This window comes from Mixophyes fleayi, chromosome 1 (genome assembly GCF_038048845.1).
Source record: "Mixophyes fleayi isolate aMixFle1 chromosome 1, aMixFle1.hap1, whole genome shotgun sequence".
NCBI classification, from domain to species: Eukaryota; Metazoa; Chordata; class Amphibia; order Anura; family Limnodynastidae; genus Mixophyes; species Mixophyes fleayi.
This window is the reverse complement of record NC_134402.1, coordinates 122,487,732-122,511,458: the sequence shown is the minus strand read 5'-3', so window position 1 is coordinate 122,511,458 and position 23,727 is coordinate 122,487,732. Positions and strand designations below refer to the sequence as shown.

The window sequence follows — 23,727 nt, the reverse complement described above, 5'->3', positions numbered from 1 at the left end:
AGTATGTTATCACACCTATCATACCACACCACAATGAAAAGAAACATGACAGGCTGGTAACTGGGTGAAGGAATACCAATTTGGAATATGTATTTTTATTATACATTATTTAAATGGACTCTGGTTGCTAAAGAAGTGAATTGTCTGAAACCAGCCAAGACTATGTGGAAGGTGAATGTTACCAGCATTGTGAGAAATAGAATATTGCACAAGTTACAAATGATTCTAAGTCAAGCATCTTGGGGGGGGGGGGGGGGGAGACTTGAATGTCATGTAATAACTATAAAACAAACAAAAGATTCCTATCACAGCTGCTTGCTTTGTATACAAGCAATAAACAATATATCAAAAGCTCTCATGCAGCTTTATTCTTTATGATGTGGCAGAACCAGATACAGGAAAAAACTGTTAACTGAAATTAGACTATGGACAGTACTGACCATATATTCAAAGCAATTCTTAAAATCCTACTTTCCCAGCTACTAGTGCTAATGTCCAGCCTGTGACATGACTACACTGTAAAATATATATCGCAGTATGAAGCCTCCTGCATAATGGGATGTCATCCAAATCATCCACTTCACAAAGCCTTTCTTGTTATCGACGACTATAATATACAGGTTTCTACGTATAAATCTGCATCAATAGTGCATCACGCAGGTGCACAAAGCAGTACGGTAGAAAAAAAAAAAAAAGTACTCTATTATTGAAAGGAACCTTGTTTTCACGCTGAACTTTTATAGACTTGGGTGAAAAGCATCATGGAGTCTGGTAGAGTTATCACTGCATAATTTAAAATAAATAATAATAATAAATAAAAAAATACATAGTCCTGTCCTGAGAGTAAGTCATACTTGCCAACTCTCCCGGAATGTCCGGGAGACTGCCGAAATCCGGATAGGTCTCTCAGACTACCAGGAGAGCAGGCAAGTGACCAGCATACTGGACGAGACCGTCATTTTGTCACGGGGACGGGGCCAAAATGACTCGTTTCACCACCAGTCGCGTCATTTTGGCCCCGCCCAGGCCAAATGATGCAATTCACCGCACCCCACCCCCTCCCAGGGATCTCCTGGACGTCACTATGTAAAAGTTGGCAAGTATGGAGTAAATTATGGAACAGGAACAACCATATGACCATGACACACAAAGATAAACCCACAGCAGATATGAGACAATACTTAAATACTTATTTGCAGATAGATTTTAGAATTATTGCAAACTATTAAAACAAAAAACAATAAAAACTGTACGAGAAAAATTTAAGCAAAAATTTGTGTATTTTGGACCTTCCTTGGTTGTAATCATATTTTAATGACCACCATGTACTAGTTTATTATTATTTTGGTAATTTAACTCCTTATGGTAGACTCAGTCTGAGGCATATTTTTAGCAATTTTATTAGTAGGTGGTATGATTAGTTTTACTACAGACTTCTTATATACATCTATATTTCACAACTGGACACCTAACAAGTAAACAGGTTACATTTTTTATATCGATCGCATTTAAAATGTTATCACTAATTTAAGTCCACAATGTTTAAAGCGTAGTAGAGCCACATAAAAATAAAACACCTCTGGCTATGAAGGGATCATTCTGGCTTTTAAGTAGAGATCTCCTGTGAACAAATGTATCTATAAATAAAGCCCTACAAAAAAAACACTAGTGTTTTCACCCAATGTACATTCAATATAGCATTTTTAAACACAACAATATTTAATAAATCCTCCTCCATCTAGACACATCCAGAACTCCAGAAGCAGTCTTAGGGGTAAATGTATCATAGTCCAGTTTTTGCATCCCGCGCGGGATGACAGCTAAAATTTAAAGCGGCGCTGCCTTGTAAAGGCAAGTTTCCCTTTACAAGGCAGCGCCGCTTTAAATTTTAGCTGTCATCTCGTGCGAGATGCAAAAACCGGACTATGATACATTTACCCCTTAGTCTATAATGTACAGGGTCAGGCACATTCTTTGCCTTTTGTAGAAGCAATTTGAAGTGTTCTGTTCTGGTTTTCTCTGCACAATTATTATTAGGATGACTCAATTTAAAGGACCAGGCATGCCCATTTACTATATTACATATAAAAATATTACTAAACAAAAATAACTCCAGAACAAAATAAAGGATTGTTTTGCAAGGCTTTGGAACTCCTGGTGAATAGGTATTATTTGTATAGGAATAAGAATCAGTATAATGTAAAAAGAGTATGTCTGAATCACAAAGATCCCCCACTAATGTCACCCGTGCAGCACTATTGGTATTATGTAGACTAAATTAAAGCAATCCCATAGACATTCTTTATTATTATTTTTAAGCAGCAAGTTATGTACCTTTGAAGCACCATACAAGATATTTTCCTTTAACTCAGACTTCCCTTTGCAAAATCACTGTGTGGGGAGACTGGTACTACAAGAAAGTGTCCCTCAGCTTGAAACATTTGGCTTCAGCTATAAAGGAGTTTATGAGGAGAGAGTGTAATTTGATCCTTGGAGTTTCTTCACTGACTGGCTCTGACTCACAGTGGTCACATGATGGCAAAGTAATGGGGGAAGGTGGAAAAGGGAATTGTGCTACTAGTGTGTATGTAGAGAAGCCTCTACATACATGCAAAGCCTCTCTGCTCTATAGGTCATGTGACTGTTCTTGTTGTGGTAATCATACGACACTTCGCAAACTGTAAATCATTATTAGCAGCTTGAAGAAAAACACAAAGGAAAAAAACCCCATGTGCTTACCAGTAACCAGACAGCCACCATTTTTAGCCTTATTAAAAAGGAAATAAACTTGACCAAACAACCAAAAAGGCAAATGCTCGTGTGCTATTCTGCCTCCAAGAATCTATTTCCGCCTTTATGATAGAGGACATGAACCTGGATTCTCTACTAGTCACAGCTGAAGAGGATTTAAAAGGATTAAAGAGAATTTAAAAAAGGCACAAGAGGTAGAACTAGAGATGGTCACTGACCCCCGTGTTTTGGTTTTGGATCTGGATTACCGTCGTGTTTTGGTTTTGGAAAACTGCCATTGCGTGTTTTGGTTTTGGTTTGCTATTTTTTTGGAAAATCCATGTTTTTGGGCCTAAATTAACCCAATTTAGTGCTCCAACTGTTTTAGAGACAAGTAATCTAATTGTTGAGGTAATAAATCATCCAAAAAACAGTTTAATTCTTCGTTGGTAGGCCTATTCTACACACAAAACAGATTGTCTTCCTCTCCATCTATGCATATTGGCAATGCAGCCATCGTCTTTGAATGTATATTACACCCTACACTTATAGTTAAATATGTAAAGAAATGGAAAAAGCCAGTTTGGTTTCTGTCTCTCAAGGCCCCCCTCCACTTGTATAAAATACCAAAAAATTCAGCCATTATAGACTGTACAATATTAATTGACATGGAGAAAGCCAGTTTGGTTTCTGTCTCTCTAGGCCCCCCTCCACTTGTATAAAATACTAAAAAATTCAGCCATTATAGACTGTACAATATTAATTGACATGGAGAAAGGCAGTTTGGTATCTGTCTGCATCAGATCCTCTCTCCACTAGGAGTAAAATAGAAAACTATTCAGCCGTTATATAATCTAGAATATAAATAGAAATTGAGAAAGGCAATTTGGTATCTGTCTGCATCATAATCATCAACATCATCATTAGCGCCCTCGTCGCCTACACAAATCTCCCCCTCATCCTCTTCTAATTCCAAAGTGGCATCCTCAATTTGGGTATCACCGGCTACACTCGGGCTATTAAGGCACACATCAGCAGAATGCTCACGATTAGACATCCCACTGTTGGATGGACTCTCCACAGGGATTGTTGTCATTTGTGAATCAGAGCAAATATTCTCCTGTAATGCCTCACTGTTATCTTGCAGCTCGGCTTTGACGCGTAACAGTAGTTGTGCACCAATTGTGGGCTGGGTAACTTTTTGGGATCTGCCACTAATAGCCAAAGGTGAAGGCCTTATTCTCTCTTTGCCACTGCGTGTGTAGAATGGCATGCTTGCAATTTTTTTTTTATCGTCACTTAACTTTTGCTCAGTTACACTTCTTTTTCGCTTCAATACAGTAAATTTTTTTTTGGTTTTTGTTTTTTGCACTAATTTGAAAACACTCTGTTGTTTGATATCGCCTTGGCCAGATGACGTACTGGGAACACTAACATCAGGACTGGTGACAGAACCTGGTTGCTCATTCAGATCATATGTGGACTGCTTTGAATCCATTCTGAGCGCAAACCACTGGGGAGTGCTAAAAATTATTTAGTAGATACTGCTGACAGATATGACTTTTGACAGCCAGAAATATTTATGCACAATTATGGGGGACACCCCAAAAGCGCTGGGGAGTGCCAAATATGAAGAAAAAATAATAAACCTCTATCCTCCTCTCTGCACTAGCGATTTTGGTTAGAGCAATTGCAAGAACAATATTGTATTCTCTGTCCCTGCTCTAATTAGCCTATGACTACACCCTGCTCTCTCCCTCTGTCAAATGGCGATGGGTTGCTGTGGAGACGTGTATTTATAAAGTTGAAGTATCGCGAGAACCGAGCCCCGAGATCCGACGACGTCACAATGACGTTCGGCCTCGATTTGGATTCGGAATGGGCGGGAGAGTACCGAGCTGCTCAGCTCGGTACTCGGATACCCAAAGTTCGGGTGGGTTCGGTTCTCGGAGAACCGGACCCGCCCATCTCTAGGTAGAACTAAACAATTATTTTTCACATAACCAAGCTCAGTATACATGACACTCACATGAAGTTGGTTATGTGAAAAATAATTGTTTGTATTGTAGTCTGCTTGGGAGGAATGGTCCTCACAATCTATCTTCTCTGTGTTTGTATCATCGTGTTTCATTTACTTAATTTGCACTGCTATGTAGATTAAGTTGACAAATTATAAGCTGTATCATTAGACAAATACAACCACAGAGAATAACCTACTTGTTAATAAGGTTAATGGGCCAGATTCAAATCGGAGCCTAACTTGCACGCAAGATGCAGTTTAAAAACAAAACAAAAAAAAAACCACCGCAGAACAGTCTAAAGATGCACTTGGATCTGAATCTGGGTTGAAGTACTCTCTTGTCTACAGGTACTTACCATGTATTAACAGAGACAGTATACACACTAGTGTATGTGCAATATAAGGGAACATCAAAATTCATACAAAAAAATGGATATTCTAAAATAAATTAACAACTCTAAACACTATAATCATTAATAAAAACATGGTTGGTTACAAAAAAACAAAAACAAAAGAACTTTACTTTTTTTTTAAAAATACATTGACTTCACCTTAAAAACATTGCCAGAAACGCCCTTTTCTTAAGCAACATGCTACCAAAACGCTTATCCATTTTCTCATCATCTTCCGTATTGACAATTGAAACCTCCTGTTATTTGGCATTTCTGACACCCATATATCTACACTTCAAATCCATCCAAATGCTGCTGCAAGACTGATCTTCGCCTCTCACCGCTCCACATATGCTGCACCACTTTGCAAATCCCTACACTGGCTCCCTGTGTCCTCCAGAATCAAATTCAAATTACTCACCCTTACCTACAAAGCCCTCAACACTACTACCCCTTCATACATCTCAAATCTCATATCAAAATACTCTCCCTCCCACCCACTTAGATCTAACTCTGACCTTTGCCTTGTCTCGCCTCTGGTAACCACCTCTCACTCTCGCCTACAAGATTTTTCCCGTGCTGCTCCCCACATATGGAATTCCCTACCATCATCTTTTATTTATATAGCACCACTAATTCCTCAGCGCTGTACAGAGAACTCGCTCACATCAGTCCCTGTCCCATTGGGGCATACAGTCTAAATTCCCTAACACACACACACGCAGACTAGGGTACCACGCTCAATCAGACTTTACCACAGCCTTCAAATCTTTAGATGCTCTTTGAAAACCCATCTCTTTTTTAGAGGTGACCTTAACCCCGATAATACTATTCACACTGATGCACCAGCACAAGTGTCCCAATCTCCACTCTGATCCACACTCGCTCCTCTTGTTTCAGCTGTGCCCTCTTCCACTTAGAATGTAAGCTCTCTAATGAGCAGGTTCCTTCATACCCTTTGTTTTCATGTCTGCATTTATTTTATCTACCTTGTATGTACGGTTTTCCCTACTTTACAGCGCTGTGGAGCACTGTGGTGCCTTACAAATCTACGATAATACATAAATCAAGATGTTCTCAATGTGTACTGTACATACAATGTGCTTTTATAATTTATCTCCCTTGTATACACATGTTTTGTGCTATATAGTTGCACGCATACATGTACTTTTCCAAACAAGACTATGCCGTGTCAGTCATCACTATCAGTCGGCAGTTACAACGGTAGCTGGTGCAAATGAGACATCTGAAAACAAGTTTACTTAAAAGAAACCCAAAACTTTAATTAGCCACATTTGCGTTGGCCCGCCCTTACTCTTAAGTGCCTTGATTCCCACCAACTACAGCGTGCAAGTACAACACTGCATTTTTCTAAGGGGAGAAGCACAGCTTTGTAAAACCTTGCCTACCACTACTCTTAACATGTATTATTTAGAGGATGAACACAATTAAAATGGTTAATGATTTTGGGCTGTTTATGAGGGACCTATTACACAAAAGGCAGTGGTAATGTAAATTCAGCAAAAATAGTTTGTAACACCTTTTAAAAAGCTAGGGAAGAACCAGGGCCGGATTAACCATAAGGCTAACTGGGCTACAGCCCAGGGGCCTCGGGCATCCAGGGGGCCCTTGAAAGTGCTCAACAGCATTATTGATCGGTCGGGGGCTACCATTGCAGTAAAGAGCGTACATTGTGCCGGGGAAGGACCGCAATGCCAGGAGAAGGAGGTAAGTGCCTTGGGGGCAGCTCGGATCACGGGTGTGGGGCCCTCACGGGGGAATGGAGGCCCCCTTAGCCCAGGGGCCTCCATTCCCTTAATCCGGCCCTGGGAAGAACCAATCTTATTATATTCTATTTGACAAATGCAAGTTAAAAAACAAAAAAAAAGCAGACTACACATAAGGGAATTAAATTCCCCCTGAAGTAACGCAGCGTTGTAAAATGCAGTAAATTTAACCCAGATTTCTGCTCGCGGGTCCCTGAGCCGTAAGCAAAACCCCATTGCAAAAGATTACCATACTAATGGTAATTATGCGCATTACCGTAGTAACGGTAATAGTGCGCATGCTGCGTTACTTTCAGCAGTAACAGGCTATTAAATTATATATAAAGCACCGTTTTGGTAGAAAGATATTGTCTCTCTAAAAAAAAAAACCATAAAAACAAAGTAAGAAAACAAATCAACAAAGCAAAAAACAAATTTATCAAAAACGCATGACATGTTTTAGTCAAGTATAGTCTAGTCTTCTGTATGTAGTTGGACCAATTTGCAAACAAATACACAATTTTGAGAATTGACAATACACACATGCATTAAAAAGAAAAGAAAAACACGTTTTATAAACTCAAAAGAAGTTTATGTGAATTGGTTGACACATTAAGTTATATGCATATTTTCTTACAAAGCTTATCTTCAACATGCTCTTTCATTTACACGTCACTTTTTTCCTGTACATTTCCCATTCTCAGACAGTTATAAATCACATATTAAAATGTATCCAAATTATATTTTACTAAGATTTATATCTAAATAATGATTCAGTTTTCATGCATGGATGGAGTGTTAAAAGAAATAAGGTAAGAATTACTATGTAATACTTTGATGTTTGCGCAACAAAGACAAATCATTTTGGATAACAAAGACTACTGTAATTTCAGAATGTTAAGCAACAGTATACATAGACTTATGGATATGAAATGTGGATCCTAAAGCTGGTCCAACAGACAGATTCTACTGCGAGTGACAAACAGGATTGTTATGCAGGTTGGATAATCACTTGGAGGCCAGATTGGATGAGATCTAACTATTGCGCCCCTCTGCCTGAAAGGACGGGTCAAAGGAAACTGTGAATTCAACAGAGGTCTTCTATCATTCCCCCCCAACATCAATGAACATTCAAACACCCACTTCAAAAAGCTATGAGTGACGTCATGAAAATAAAATATTTGGGGAGGACTCCCAAACACCCATTCCCTTAAATACTTTCTGTAGAAAGCAATTGCAAAAAAGTGCATAAGAACCAACAATTAACAGAAGCTACATTCAATGCAAAATGACCCAAAGCAATTTAAATATACATATATTTAGTGGCGTTAGCATTTAAGCTGCTGGTCAGGTAAAATCAGCTTGGCTATCTTGGAGCAAGGAGATGCCTATATTATAATCTTCTTAGAAAAAGGATTGATGAAGCACTGCAATTCACAGCATACAGTAACAAGCCAAAATATTTTCAGAGCATAAGATATCATTTATATTTGGTGAAGCAATTGGATACCACCATCCTACTACGAGCACAAGCTACTCGTTAGAACAACTGACAGTTGGTTGCATTTTCTCTACGGAGGGTTAAATCACACTGCACAGAGCATGAATCCATTACACAGTTCTAATTACAACACTTTTCAGCCAACAGAAAATGTATGTCCCCATGCTTACTTTCCAAACAAACTTTTTTTCTAAAAAAATAAAATCAAACCACCATAATCATCTATCATCACACAAGGTAAAAAAAAAAATATCATGTCTAACACCTTCTGGGATAAAACAAAAAAAAAAAGGATGATCGCAAAATACATAGATATAAAACATATACATTCATTATATAATTATATTAACTGTTCTTGAAAGCACTGGTATGTCTTATTTTATTTGTACCAAAACAGGTAAGAGGGTGCAATGGTCAATAATAAAATTCACTGAGAAATAAGATACTCAAACTGAATGTAGTAAAACTAAAATATATAGTTACCTGAAACACATAGTAGTAACATATTAAAAAAACATGCTTTTCATTTCATGCAGCGTTAAAAAAAAAAAAAAAAAAATACCCAACGCTGCTTCCGTTCATTTCGGAAGTAATTAACAAAAAAAAAATAATTACATTTACCAAAATGTCTATGTATGTTGAATGAGAGCTGCTTGCTACAGCAATAGATGAGAAAAATGTAGCACTGGAAAAACTATTAGAAGAAAGGATGTTGTACAAAACTCAAAAGTGACAGCACAGCCCTAACTATAACTTGGGGCAATAATTCTTCTGAGGTTTAGTTGTCAAGTGAAGAATTAAATTCAGGTGTCACCTGTCTATTCAAGTGTGGTCTGGAATAAAATGATTCACTTGACAAGCTCTAAAGGCTCCCCAGCAGTAGGACTGAGATCTGTGAATCAGCAGCACAAGCGATAAGGTCATTGTAGAATTTGGCCACATGTGGGTGGCCAAATTAGCCAAGAAAAGGTCGTTTGACGTGCAGGTTGAGTGGCTGGCTTACTTCTGGACTACATGGAGGCATGTTAGGGTTTGGTCTGCTTGCAGCCTGTGGTCATTTGCTCATGGGAATTACAGGCAGAATGACAACTATCACAATGATTCATAAACACTCAGGTTACAGAATAGGTGAGGTGTTTTTGATCATTCGGCAGCTATACTTTATTTTTAGATGCAATGTCATTAAACATTCTGAAAATTACAGTTATACAACTTCCAGTGCAGGGCCAACCATCTTCTGCTTGCAAACATAACATACTTCAATGTTTCCATTTATGTCTCAATGTACATCCATTTATTATAGAGGTATCCTGGGAATTATATGATGTACAGAAGAAAGCATTGAGCAGTGACTACAAATATCAGTACTTCCTCTCCAACCAATAGAAACATGTTCCTCCAACCACCAAAACAAGAACAGGACATTATGGAAAAAAACATGTCTGGTAACCAAACATTTTCCTGAACTAAAGCCATTCTGATGGAGACAGACTGCTAGGGGTATATTTACTAAACCGTGGATTTGAAAAAGAGGAGATGTTGCCTATAGCGACAAAATTCGAGTTATTTATTTAGTACATTCTACAAAATACGACTGGTTGCTATAGGCAACACCTCCACTTTGTCAAACCTGCAGTTTGGTAAATATACCCCCTAGGTTTCATTTAATTTCATCTACCTTAGATTATGGACTACTTATTAAAAACTAATTTACATAAACTTTGTGTAACTGAAATAATATTGTGCAGCATATAGAACCTTTCTGCTGCTCTTCTGCTATTGAACACCAATCAGCATTCACTTATATACACTCCATTCTGGTTGGTTGTTGGAGCACAATCAAGGACAAGTATCTAGTAAACCATTGGCAGCAACTTTATGTAAATATGCCGGAAGTGTGGCACACGTGAGATGAATTACAGTCATAAGCAAGGGGTCCTGCATGGTGGAGCGACACAAAAAAGTGATCCCTGAACATGGTCACTAGAGGCTGCAAATCAAGGTGACCGGTATAATATGCTAAAATGCAGAGTGTAATGAAAAGGGGCATGGCATTATAAAAGCAGCATGGTCTTATATGTTGGTGTATAGTTACAAGCAATTGTCCTAAACCAAAAGCTATTGGGCGTTGTGCCTACACTCAGCAACCATGGGGTTCTATATATAGCCGATTTACAACTTAAATCAAAATATAATCTATAAAAAGATATCTAAACACTGCCTGCATGGAGTTTCTCTTGTCAGAAACACCAAAATGAAAAAAAAAAAAGTTAAGGCAAACACCTTGGAAATCGTGGATTAAGGGAATGGAGCTATTATGATCTAAAACATACTTCAAAAATGACCATAAAGTCCTTAAACGAATGAATGATTATAGTTTAGGATGGTCCAAAGACTTAAATATTATTGAAAAACTATGGTCAAATCTGAAAATTGGTGTGCTAGCAAGAAGAGCCAAGAATATTTCCAAGCTAGGAGAGTTCTGCAAGGAAGAGTGGGAACAATTCCTAACAAATAATAAATAGACTTATAGTTGGGAATATAAAATTTTGTGAAAGTTGTGATTTTTGCCAAAAATGGTATTACCAAGGACAGACTGTCAGCGTATCCAAACTTCTACACATGCCACGTTCAGTTTTATTGCTTTTCAATCTTTTAAATGTACATTACAATCTGTAGACCTGCCACCAACTTTTCACTGAAAATGCAATTTGACCAGGGGTCTTTAAACTTTTACATCAGTTTTTTTTTATCATTAAACAACCTGATAAAGGCAATATTCATTTCTTCCTGGCCCCGTCTGCTCTGTAGGATGACATTGAAAGTAACTCCCATCAAGGATTTAAAGTGGCTCCGTCATCAAGCTGGGGGCATTTATTTACCAAGATAACATTTTTCCCCACCTAGTCACCAACGAAAGGGACGGCATAAAGGGTAGCATATCCGATAGTCTAAAAAACACTTACATCCAGAATACCCCTTCGCATCCTGGTTCTGCTTAATTTAGTGCACATGTGCAAACTTTTCTCTACTTCCTCTCACATCAAAGCAGACAATACAAAAATGAAGACCATGGGAATAACTCCCCAACTCTGCTGTATTCCTACTAAAGTTTCGATATTAAGAAAAATATGGTCAGATCCACACAATATTAGCGTTCTGAGGCCAGAGAGAGATGTGTTGGATGTGCACTCATAGCTGCAAAAGTGGCAGGTTGCAAATTATAAACCTGCTTTACCTAAAGTGTGCACATTTTTAGAAGGGAAGTATCTCTACAATAGGAAATAAGTGTCATGGAAAACAATGCAGAGTTTATTATGTAGAGCTGGAGTAGTGGAAGAGAGAGAGTAGACCCAAAACCAGAGTATACTTTTGAACATGACTGTTTTACCTAGTATTGTATTAGCGATAGTGACATCTCCCTTTTCTGAGCCTGAGGAAGCAAGGGTAAGGTTAAGCGTTGTGAACAAAAGCACACTTTTTGTAAAGTAAGGGCAGAGAGGACAGGGTAACTTACCAAAAAAGTACAGCAACTATGACCAGTGTACTTAAAATAATTATGTTTTTTTTTTAGACCATTTAAACTTTTTAAGGTCTCTTCTACTGTTCTTCACCAATTCCCTTTCGGAATTGGTGCAGAACAGTAGAAGCGACATGTGCGGGAGGTGCTAATAAGGAAAAATGGCAAATGTTGGTTTTGACAGATTATAAACCACAACTGGGTAGGTATATTGGTAGTAGATATAAGATTTATAATGCAACAGCATGGAGAGGTCTGAAGGCAAGAACAACAATTTTCAATTATATTTTAGAGTTGTGGCAGATAACATGATATTTTCATTGACTTCAAAACAATGCAAAATGTTGGCCATTATATTGCATTAGAAGATCTGACTACCAGCTAGATGTTTTCAAGCAATGCAAACACCGGTTAAGGTTGAAGACAAAACATTCAATCTCTAACTACTTTGCTGCATATAAAAATACACTGTGCTCACTTTGTGACATCAGAATCAATAGGAAAAAAGCCAAAGAGGAAAAGTACTACTGCCCATCACTGTTGTATAAGCAAAAAAAAAAAAAAAAAGACACCTGTGCAAGGACAGGCAGAGAATTACAGATTAAAAAACTTCATGGTCAATCTAGCAGCTACACTTAAAATTAATGAAAGGAGTGACAGTGTGGTTCCCAGATAATGTCTATGAATCAGCAAGTTTTTTTAATAACATTATATAAATCTATGCACATTATTGTTGATAATTTTAACAAACAGCAAATTTGAGATTCTTACAAAATAATATTGAAATCTGGGTTTTAAGGGTTTGTTTTTTAGTAATTTGTAGCACACAATTTGTTTACAAAAAGAGGATCACTCCATATAGCACACGAACCCATAATTTTAAGAAGCAATGACTTAATGGAAAGCAGGTGACCAGAGGGATCCCAATAATCAAGATGGAAAATTATTACATGTATTTGGGGTTTAATAGCATAATTTAGTAAGATTGGGAAATATTTCTGACATGTGGCAACATGCTTTTTTTTTTTTTTTTTTTTTATACTTTTGTGGTATCGTGGAGATGAAATATTGAGCAGATTGCCATATGACCCCAAGTCAGTGGACTATATACACTATATGGCCAAAAGTATTTGGCCACACCTGTTAATTATCGAGTTGAGATGTTTTAATCAGACCCGTTGCCAGAGGTGTATAAAATCAAGCACCTAGCCATGCAGTCTCCATTTGCAAACATTTGTGATACAAAATGGGTCAGTCTGAAGAGCTCAGTTACTTCAAGCGTGGTACTGTGATAGGATGTCACTTTAGCAATAAGACTGTTCATAAAATTTCTTCCCTGCTGGATATTCCTCGGTCAACTGTAAGTGATATTATTAGAAAGTGGAGGTGTTTAGGAACAACAACAACAACCCAGCCACGAAACGGAAGAACAAAAACTGAGCGGTGGGAGCTTAATGGAATGGTTTTTCATGGCTGAGCAGCTGCATGCAAGCCTCACATCACCAAGACCAATGCCAAGCATCAGATGGAGTGGTGTAAAGCACACTGACACTGAACTGTGGAAACAAGTTCTGTGGAGTTACAAATTAAGCTTCTCTGTTTTGCAGTCAGATGGAGAGTCTGGGTTTGGCAAGGACTGCAGAGACTGACAGGGACAGAGCTCTGACCCCATCGAACACCTTTGGTATGAACTGGAACGGAGATTGCGCACCAGGCCTTCTCGACAAACATCAGTGCCTGACCTCATAAATGCTCTACAGAATGAACGGGCACAAATTCCCACAGAAACACTCCCACATCTTATGGAAAGCCTTCCAAGAAGAGTGGAAGCTTCTATTGTTGCAAAAAGGGGTACAAACTCGATAGTAAAGTATATGTGTTTGAATACAATGTCATTACAGTCCCTGTTGGTGTATGATTCAAGCGTCCGAATACTTTTGTCCATATAGTGTATATTATATGTAAGTGACGGTAGAGTTAACTACTCAAATAAAGAGTGTGACAGAATGGACCTGCTGTCCGTGTTGCTGGAGACCAGATGGGCTTGCCCTGCCACCATCCCATTTTATCCCAAATGCACCCCTCCTGTCGCAGTAGGAGGTGCCTGCTACCAACACTAGGCTCCTACAAAAGCACCTAGAACTGCTTCCTTCTGGGTAATTTCGTTGCTAGTAACCGCCTCGCTGGGCACCTGGGCTGGTACCCCTGACCTCTTCCTTTATCATCAACATTTATTTATATAGTGCCAGCAGATTCCAGAGTGCTATACAATTGGGAACAAACAGTAATAAAGCAATACTGGGTAATATATACATACGTAGATGTAAGAAGGCCCTACTCGCAAGCTTACAATTTCTTTAGATCAGGGTTGCTCTGGATGGTTCCCTCTGGCCTATCACACTGGCCAGAGCTGCAGGGTAGCGGGGAGAACCATTGGTACTAGACAATGGGCCTCAACCACAGAATAGCTGGACAACGGATTACATTTGATTTAATCTGTGTTCCAGGGATTACAGCAGGTAAGTAGGCATCAAACCGGTTCCTTAAGCAATGAAGTTTATTAGCTCAGGAAGTCCTGAAAAGGACATTTACACTAGTTTGAGGTACTAGCGATATCCAGAATGTACAGATGGTATAATACTGATACATGGTCAAACAGTACACTTTTTATACAGCTTTGCACAGATATGTAATCCTACCCCTCTAACTAATCCAAGTGCTTCATGGAGACTCTGCCCATAAATAAGCCTGGAGGGGTTTAACACCTTTTTACATTGCTGCTAGCTGCCCCACTACGTCTGATGTTTTTTAATTCAATGTTTACCTTCAGAACATAACATTTCTCTAAACTTGTTCTGACCGCAATTTAAGTTGCAAAATTCACATTCATCTGTGATCACTTGCATAGGGAGTCTACCAGCAAGTATAATTACCTCCTTGTGTCTTTCAGGCTCAACAGACGCTTTGGCCACTCATTGACGGAAATGTCTAATTAACATGAGATTACCTGTCTCTAGACAGTTGCAAAACTCAAACGTGACATACTGTCTCAAAAGATACATACATTTGCAATGATATGCACCTCTGTATTGCACATCTACGGTAATTAAAATAAATATCTACAATAAGTTATTTCTATGTGATCCAGCCACATAGGGCTTAACAAAATTAAGTCAGAGGGATCTTTTAAGGAGACATAGAAAACTGGCAACAATTAAAATGAATAGAAATTACTCCCAGATGTTAGGCACCAGCACCAACCTTGCAGGCATATTGGTTACAGTACTCTTGGAACCTGTTCAGCACTGGAAAAGGATGAAGTTAAGATGGAAGGTTAAAAAACAAGGTGCTCAGTTTTGCAGTTTTGGACAGATAGAGCGATGACATCAGGAAGGAGACAGCTGAGGCATTAAGTGATGTAGGTAATTTCCTGGGAAGAGAGTTCACGTGAAGAGATCTTAAGTTGTGTATCACAAGCATACCAACCCATCTTATTACATTTCAGTGGAACCAGTATTAAGAGACAAGAGAAGGGGGGGGGGGGGGAGGGGTCAGCAGTGAACTCAATAACACCCCAAGGAAGCAGGGAGGGGGTAAAACCTGCAAAGGAGACACCAAAGGAAAGATTTGAATTTTGTATTGTATCAAACACTAACATAATAGTAGCAGAAGTTGGGGAACTCTACTAGAAGCCTCATCTTGGGCACGTGCCGTGGTATATTTAGTACACAATGTGTGGTTTTAACCAATATATTCTGTGCAAGGGTTGTACTGCTTACAGCTATTCTGCTGTGATCTTGCCATGACACGAACACATTAACAAAATGCAGATTGTAAACACTAAGTGAAAAGAAACCATCCATATCTATCCTTCAAATCTACCTCGGGTTCTAAACTATATCCATGGCACTTGCCCTGCGCTGTGTATACACGATGCTGAACCTAACTTAAAAGAATAAAAATAAGGATCACTGATCTCTTTGTGAAACAGTTCATTCAAACTCATTGTTGTTTTTTTGTCATTCATTCGCAAAACTAAGAACAATCAGTTTACATCAGGTGAATCAGTACACACGCTGACAGCTATGTTGCATTGACTGTTTGGACATGAACCACGGGTCACCAACAACCATTCCCCCTCCCCCACCAACAAAAGTCATTAACTATCAATTAAGTAAATGGCCACTAGACCTAAAATTCTAACTTTTTATTAAAAAATAAATAAAAAAAAGGCATCTTGCAACATTCAGAAGAATTTCTATGTGAATTACTATGAATTACTATGAATTACTATGTGCGGCGCTGCGGAAACCTTGTGGCGCCCTACAAATAAACGATAATAATAATAATAATTTCTGAAAGACACTAATCAATGAGAAAATGATATACACTCACTAATAAGCCAAGCACACACAATCATCTTGAATAATCATGTTGTATGATCCAGACTACAGACAGACTATTGACCACAGAGGAAAATACCCCCCCTCCTCCTAATAGAGCAACAGTATAAAATATTATAATTTGTGGAAAGCTTCTGAAATATTTGCATTGATACCTATGAATACTTGCAATAGCTCTTTTTAACTGTTACTATAAGTTTGGTGGTCAATTTAATGTTTAAACCAGCTCATGTTATATAAATATATACTAAACATACATTTATTTTTAAAATGTGATGTCAGGTATAGGCTTGGAGATGAAAAATAATTTAAGCAGGAAGTAATATGTGAAACTGACACCAGCACACTTTGAGCCACGATACAACCTTTAAAAAAAAATACATAAAAACTCTAGAAAGCTTTACAACAGATTTCAAAAGATGTTTGTGATAAACACATATGGTATAGGAGTGCATCAAGTATTCCTATTGGCTACTATCAAACAAGAACTGTTAACACAGACTGATCATCAATGTTTTGTATGATATTTCAGTTATGATTGCAAGTGTTAACTATATCGATCTAGGTTGCTTCTTTATACAATACTATACCTTTTAAAGGCCTCAGATGAATTACGTTCACATTCTCCAGGCTGTAAAAGTTTTTGAATTGAAGGGTCATTTAATTTGTCCTCATATCCTGGCATCAGCCCTCCTTGACTAATCTGGTCAACCAGAGTCCTGATGAAGCTTCCCACACATAGAGTATCAGAGTCTTGGGCCCTGCAAAAGTGGAAAGCCAGAACCTGGAGGTGCAAGCCTCTTTGTAAACCTGCAGGTGAACTTGGCCATACCAATTCTGTGCAAAGAGCTGTCTTTCCACTGCCAGGGCCCCCAACAAATAGCAAACCCCAGGCTGTTCCTTTGCCAGTGCTGCCTCCATTGTTGCCAGAGTTTACCACAAGTGATAGTTTGTTTGCTGTAGTTATGTTGCAGTTCGTTTTTTCCTGTAGACAGTGCTGGAGCTTGTGGAAGATCCATTCCCTGCAGTAGAATGGTTTTCCCTGCAGCAAACTCGTCTGAGCCATTGTAGCTACTGATTGTGAATTTGAGCACTCGCACAAAATTGTATTACTTCAACATCTGAAACCAAATAAACCTTGGGGCAAAAGATAGAACTGAATTCCAGTAGTGACATATCCCAAACAAGAAAGGGCAGTGGAATGCAGGGTGAATTCAATGGTTCCAGTAAATGTCAATCTCCAGGTGCAGCACGTTCAATATTCTGCATGCGTTTGTCCCCATTTTACAATTAAGTACTTAAAAGACCCAGTTCATATGAGGAATGGCAATATTTTGCCTACATCCAAGAGTAATACTTTTCAGATGGTTCAGACAGTCAAGTACTCTCATCACTGCATCTGTTTTTCATATAACTGTGCATTCTTTCACTACAAGCAGGAGACAATACATCTGGAAAAATGAAGGGGGAGAATGGGAAAGCAACCGTTAGTATGCACCAAAACAACTGATCATCACATGCTACAGTTCATTTGAATAATACAGCATTTGAATAACTTTATTTAAAAAGTGGACAGGACACAAATTTCAATAGACATGCACAATCGTGAAATTGAGGTTGTAAATCTAAGTATTACATAAATGCGACATTACATCGTTAAACTAAAGTATATATTTAAATAATACATTTTGTATTTCTGAAGCAACAACAATCTTATCATATTGCTGCCTTCTGAAATGGTTATTGCAATGCAACAGACATGGTGATTCTGGCATGTAAAAAATAATGTGTGCTGCTGCTAATGCTAATGCTCTGAAGAGAACAGAACAAAAACATATTTTTGCATCTGGGAATCCCAGTAAAGAAGTTTACACTAAACATGCAGAAAAAGTAAACTGACCAGACACTATGCCAATCCTAAATTTTACTGAATATTTAGGGAAGGAGCTAGGCAACCTAATACGCTTGAAGGGCACCATACTACCCTTAATCTCAGAATTAGAGCTGGGGCTGCAAGTACAGCTCAGTAGGGCATAAAATAAGAATGAGGACTCAAAGGACAAAAAGCAGAGATGAGCTTGGGGTTGCAGGTGAAGGCTTGGCGAACCACATGCAGTCCTACAGCTGCCTGCTGCCCATCAATGATTTAGGGTATGACAATTTTGGCAATATTGGGCAAAAATAGCAAATCCAATACATGTGAACTAATGTATGTAATCAAGTGAAATGTTTTGAAGTAATAATAATGTATTCAACATTGAATACATTTAACTACAATAAAAAAAAATTGTTTAATAACCTTTTCATCCCAGAAGACATGACATTTGCAATTATAAAATACCTCAAGATATGCCTTTTAACCCATATCTTTATGCAAATATGATTTTTACTTTGCTACATTATTACAATTGTAATTTTACATATGTATCACTTGTGGTCTACCTCAATGTCTGTTTCCACACAGAAATATATAAATAGCAGCACAGATCACAGTTCAACATATAGCAGCGCAAAATATAGTTGTAGAGATCATGAAAGAGCAATACAAATATATCATAGCACAAGGTGTCCGCACAATCAGAGACTCCCACAACACAAGCATGCCCTGCACATAAGAAATGACTAATGTAAGAGCATATTTTCCATATACAATGCCACTCATTTGTTTGGTGTTTCCCCATTTCAGTGAATCAAGTGCACAGTTGAAGCGCAAATAAACATTTCAGCAACAGATCACTGTGATAAACACTTTATCTATAATCTCACTGTATTATAGTATATGAAGACTGGACAATGACCACTGCTTGCTGTATTTTATATATGTCCAGACTTCAGAGTACTTTTAAAGCCATTATCCCCAATTAGCAAACGTTCAGCTCCAGATATGATCCATACACAGACAGATAGAAAAACCACCAGGAGTACAAGCCCTTACGGGGAGTATGTGTGGCAGACTCCTTGAGAGGACACAGAAAGTGATATTACTACTGGAGAATGACTATTCCACAAGACTCTTGTGGAGACACAATGGGTTTGTATGCAAAGACATTTCAAATCACTTAGGAAAGCTTTATTCAAATTTGTATGACAGTTTTTAAAGTAAATGTCACCATTTGCTAGATTACAGAGACTGTGGTTTCTGTTTCAGACTTTATTTTGTGGTAATAACAGCTATCGATTGTCACACCATAGTATTAAAATTTAATGTTGGTGTCTCTTCAACTTAAGTCAAGTAAAAAGTATGTATATTTAATTGGGTATCACAGATGTGCAGACGACCCACCCAGAGAAGAGCACATATATTAAATGCCACAAAGATATTAAGCTGTGAAATACATACAAATAGGAGAAAACCGATTCCTCTACTAGTGGCCGTAAATGTATTTTGCAAGTAAGTGCAAGCAACGAGACAAATTACAAACTTGCTTGCTCTAAAAAATATCTACCATTTTTTAAAGGTAAAGAAATCCATAGAGTAAGGAATTCATACATAGTTGTAAAACTATTACAGAAATCTAAAGGCTAATGCATTAATGTCAATACTTTCCAGGTTCCAGTAAAAGAATATTAATACATCCGGAATGCATTTGCAGACAAATAGAGGAGGAAGAAAACTGATGATTATAGGCACTGGAGAACGCTGTATGAATTACATGCCTGATCTGTCTGGCATCGCCCCTTTAATCTGTTTCAACACATTGCCCATGCTCTGCCGCAGTTCACCTTCCATCAATGGAAGCAAATTGCTTTAAACAATCTATGCTGAGCTTTGCAGTTTGCATTTTCACTGTGTTTGGAATTAAAACATGCATTTTTAAACCACACAATGCTCATCAGTGGTAAGCACCAATTCCTGGCTTGCAGTTTTATCGACACACCCCTATGACAAATTAGCTTTAGATCTAACCTCAACCATGTACTGATTATACCTACTAAGTAAAGAGAGATACAGAAATATCTGAGTATAAACAGAGTAAAATTAAAACTTTTTTTTACTGAATAGCTGTCAATACAATTATGCAAAGTATATGTAAATGGTTAAGTGCCACTGTAAACCCTTACGTTAAAAAAGCAGTGCCACAAAAAACAACATTAGAAGAGGAATTCAAACTCCTTCAAAGGAAAACAAAAAAAACCTGTTGGAAAGGGGGGGGGGGGACTCTTTCTGACAGCAGCTAGCCTTGAATTTACCCTTCATATACACCCTTGCAACATGGTCAGCTCTGAGCTGCAATTTTCTCTTTTCTCTCTCTGCATGGGGTGGAAGTGATTTCTTATTCAGGATTTTGCACATTGCTCTTGGGTATTTATGGCCTTCTTCCTCCTCCCCAGCACAGCTCATGACCTTTGTGCTGCTGGAGGATCCCAAGCCCCCTTTCCTGTGTATGCATGGAGACTTGGGCAGCTCCAGCCATCCGTGTCTGGCCATGCAGACACACGTACACAGGGGGCTGTATGCACACAACACATAATATAACAGAAGGCCAATGACATGCTGTGCAAGGCCAATGACCCAGCCCCGGATAGATATAGCATGATGGGCTGTAGAAGTGGGGGGGGGGGGGGGGGTGTCCGTGCAGCTGGAGTTTGGGGTCTACAAACAGGGTGGAGGTGCAACAATTGATGAGTTGGTCGGTTATTGGGGATAAGCCAGTCACACCCGTATCCAGCTGCATGTGTGCATCTTACACATCTCGTAGAAGTACAGTCCACCTTCTGTGTGCGGGATGCTTATCAACATAATGTGGGGAGTCTCCTGCAGACAGTGGTTTAGACATTCTACGGTTTAAGAGACGAAAGGTACAAATACACACACTGACATGCACACAGATAACTTCTCTACATTAGCAGACAATAGGACACACTGATGAGCTGTGTGTAATTAGGACTAGTGACTCGCTGGGGTACTGACATATGTGTGCTGCATACGACATGCATGTATCATGTACTGTTTACACTTGTGTGGGTGTGTTCATAGTCACATATGTGTATATACACAGCACATCCTGCACTGCCCTCCCTTGCTCCCCAAGCGCTGAGGTGTCCGCCTTTGCCCCGGGATATTTACCTGAAGCTGCCTCTGTGTGTAGAGTTGCACTGGGCACCACTCCCCACAGACCGGGTGTCAGTCCCCGTTGCCTGTCGCTTCTCTCCCCGGGGTGCTGGCTCTTTGTTTCCCCTCTTTCTCGGGTCCTCAGTCTGGCTGTGCAGCGGTTGCTCCTCCCCGTCAGCCGGGTCTCCGCCTCTAAACAGCAGGAGGAGACAGCAGCCATACAGCTTGCTGGAAGCCGAGGACACTCTGCCTGGCTGCCACACCCACAGCCTGACGTCACGCTTTCCAGCCACATTCCCGTCTCCATGGTCTGGACACCAGCCAGCAATTTGCTCGCTGCATCACGGGAGTTGTAGTTCTACCGGCTTTGCGGACAGCAGGGTCACGTGATTAGGCGTCCTGGTGTAACCCCCTGACTTGTTTTCACTTTTTAAAATATTTACTGTCAGATATGAGATTTCATTCGCATCTCCTTCAGACTAAAACGACAGATTCTTTCAATATATATTTCTTAAGAAAGAAAAATACTAGTGGTATTGCTTATGGATAAATGAGGACCCTCTATCATGACCCTTTCCACCAACAAAAAAATAAATGTTCTGCTCCTGTACTTAGTTTACTATTGTAGTTACTTACACTAAATTAATTAAACGAGAAGGGTGTTTTAAGCATACTTCATACTTGCCAACTTTCCCAAATTGTCCAGGAGACTCCCGCATTTCGCGAGAGTCTAACGGACTCACGGGAGAGTGAGGCAATCTCCCACATCTGCCCACTTCCTAGTGAAGTGGGCAGAATAAGGTCCAAAACGCAGCGATTCACTGGGAATCGCACTGTTTGGCCCCGCCCCCTGCTGTAAAATGATGCATTTGCGTCATTACGTCATGGGGCGGGTCCAAAATGATGCAAATTTTGGAGCCCCGTCCCCATTACACCCACCTCCCCCGGCAGGCTTCCGGAAGCCAACTTTAGAAAGTTGGCAAGTATGGCATACTTGCCTTCTCTCCCCGAATTCCCAAGAGGCTCCCGAATTTCTGTGAGTCCTCCCGGACATTTTATAGCGGGGGCGGGACTTTGGTGATGCAATGATGTCACCACGCCCCCTCCCACCCCCCTGTCACATGACTTCTCTCCAAGGATCTGGAGGGGGGGGAGTTTGGAAAATGAGGGTGTCAAATATCACTAACATATAAGGTATATACATGATTACGAATTTCTTAATGGTACAGCTATGAGTATTAAACATTTCACTTATTCTACAGAGTTGCAATAGCAGTGAAGTTACACAGGTCTTTGCAGTACATGCACAGTTAGCACTGGGACAACACCTAGCTGATATATGTATATAGATATTTCCTGGCTTTGCCATGGTTACTACAGCATTTCATAATACACACAATAAAAGTGAAAGTACAATAAAATGGAGTTCAGCGGCCAATTTGCTTGGCTTGTCACAAGGGCTAAACTACATACAACTGGGTCATGTTCAAATGTATGCTCACCTTTGGTCTACAGATGACCAAAGTTGCATTGAAAATCTATACAAATCCAGTTTTGTGGCAGAACAGGCCATTATTCAGAGGTGTGAAGTTATGGCGATACAATCTTTGGGGCATATTCAAATGCGATTCGCGGCCGCACGGGTCCCGGTAACGCAACATCATGGATTTCTCCCCATAGGGGTGCACACAGAAATCCGGGATATTGCACTACCGTATTGACGCTTTATATGCGCAGCCGCGCGTAATCGCGGCCAGTAATCGGAATTGAATATGCCCCTTTGAGTTCCACTCTTGCTTCACCATTCTGCAAAATGTCTATTGGGCTCTGGGTGTGTAAATGCTCTTTTTGGAGATTTTATAGCAAATTGCTGAACAGTTTTAAAAATGTCACTTATCTCTACTCTTAGCTCAATCAGACTTTCCCACAGTCTTCAAATCTTTAGAAGCTCTTTGAAAACCCATCTCTTTTTAAAAGGTAACCTCATCCCCGATAACACTATTCACACTACTGCACCCTCACAACTGTCCCAATCTCCAGGGCCGTAACTAGGGCTGTGCGACAGGGGCGACCACCCAGGGCGCAACGCTGAAGGGCAGTGCCGGATTTACACCTCATGGGGCCCTTGGCATGATATCGGTTTGCCCCCCCCCCCCCCCTTCAGACACACAGTGGCCCCTCACACACACACATAATACACGCACACAGTGGCCCCTCACACACACACATAATACACGCACGCAGTGGCCCCTCACACACACACATAATACACGCACGCAGTGGCCCCTCACACACACACACACACACACACACACACATAATACACGTACGCAGTGGCCCCT

General features: G+C 39.5%; 1 protein-coding gene across 1 annotated transcript in view; it reads right to left on the bottom strand.

Annotated features, from left to right (window-relative positions):
- The window catches only part of ANKRD50 (ankyrin repeat domain containing 50), a 39,463-nt gene extending 17,901 nt beyond the window's left edge, over positions 1-21,562 (bottom strand). The window contains exons 1-2 of the mRNA XM_075200064.1: positions 21,401-21,562; positions 16,923-17,783 (exon numbers count right to left, since the gene is read on the bottom strand). Coding sequence (XP_075056165.1) covers positions 16,923-17,398 — 476 coding nt within the window. The 5' untranslated portion in view covers positions 17,399-17,783; positions 21,401-21,562. The remainder of the gene's footprint in view (positions 1-16,922; positions 17,784-21,400) is intronic.
- Between the last annotated feature and the right edge of the window lie 2,165 nt (positions 21,563-23,727).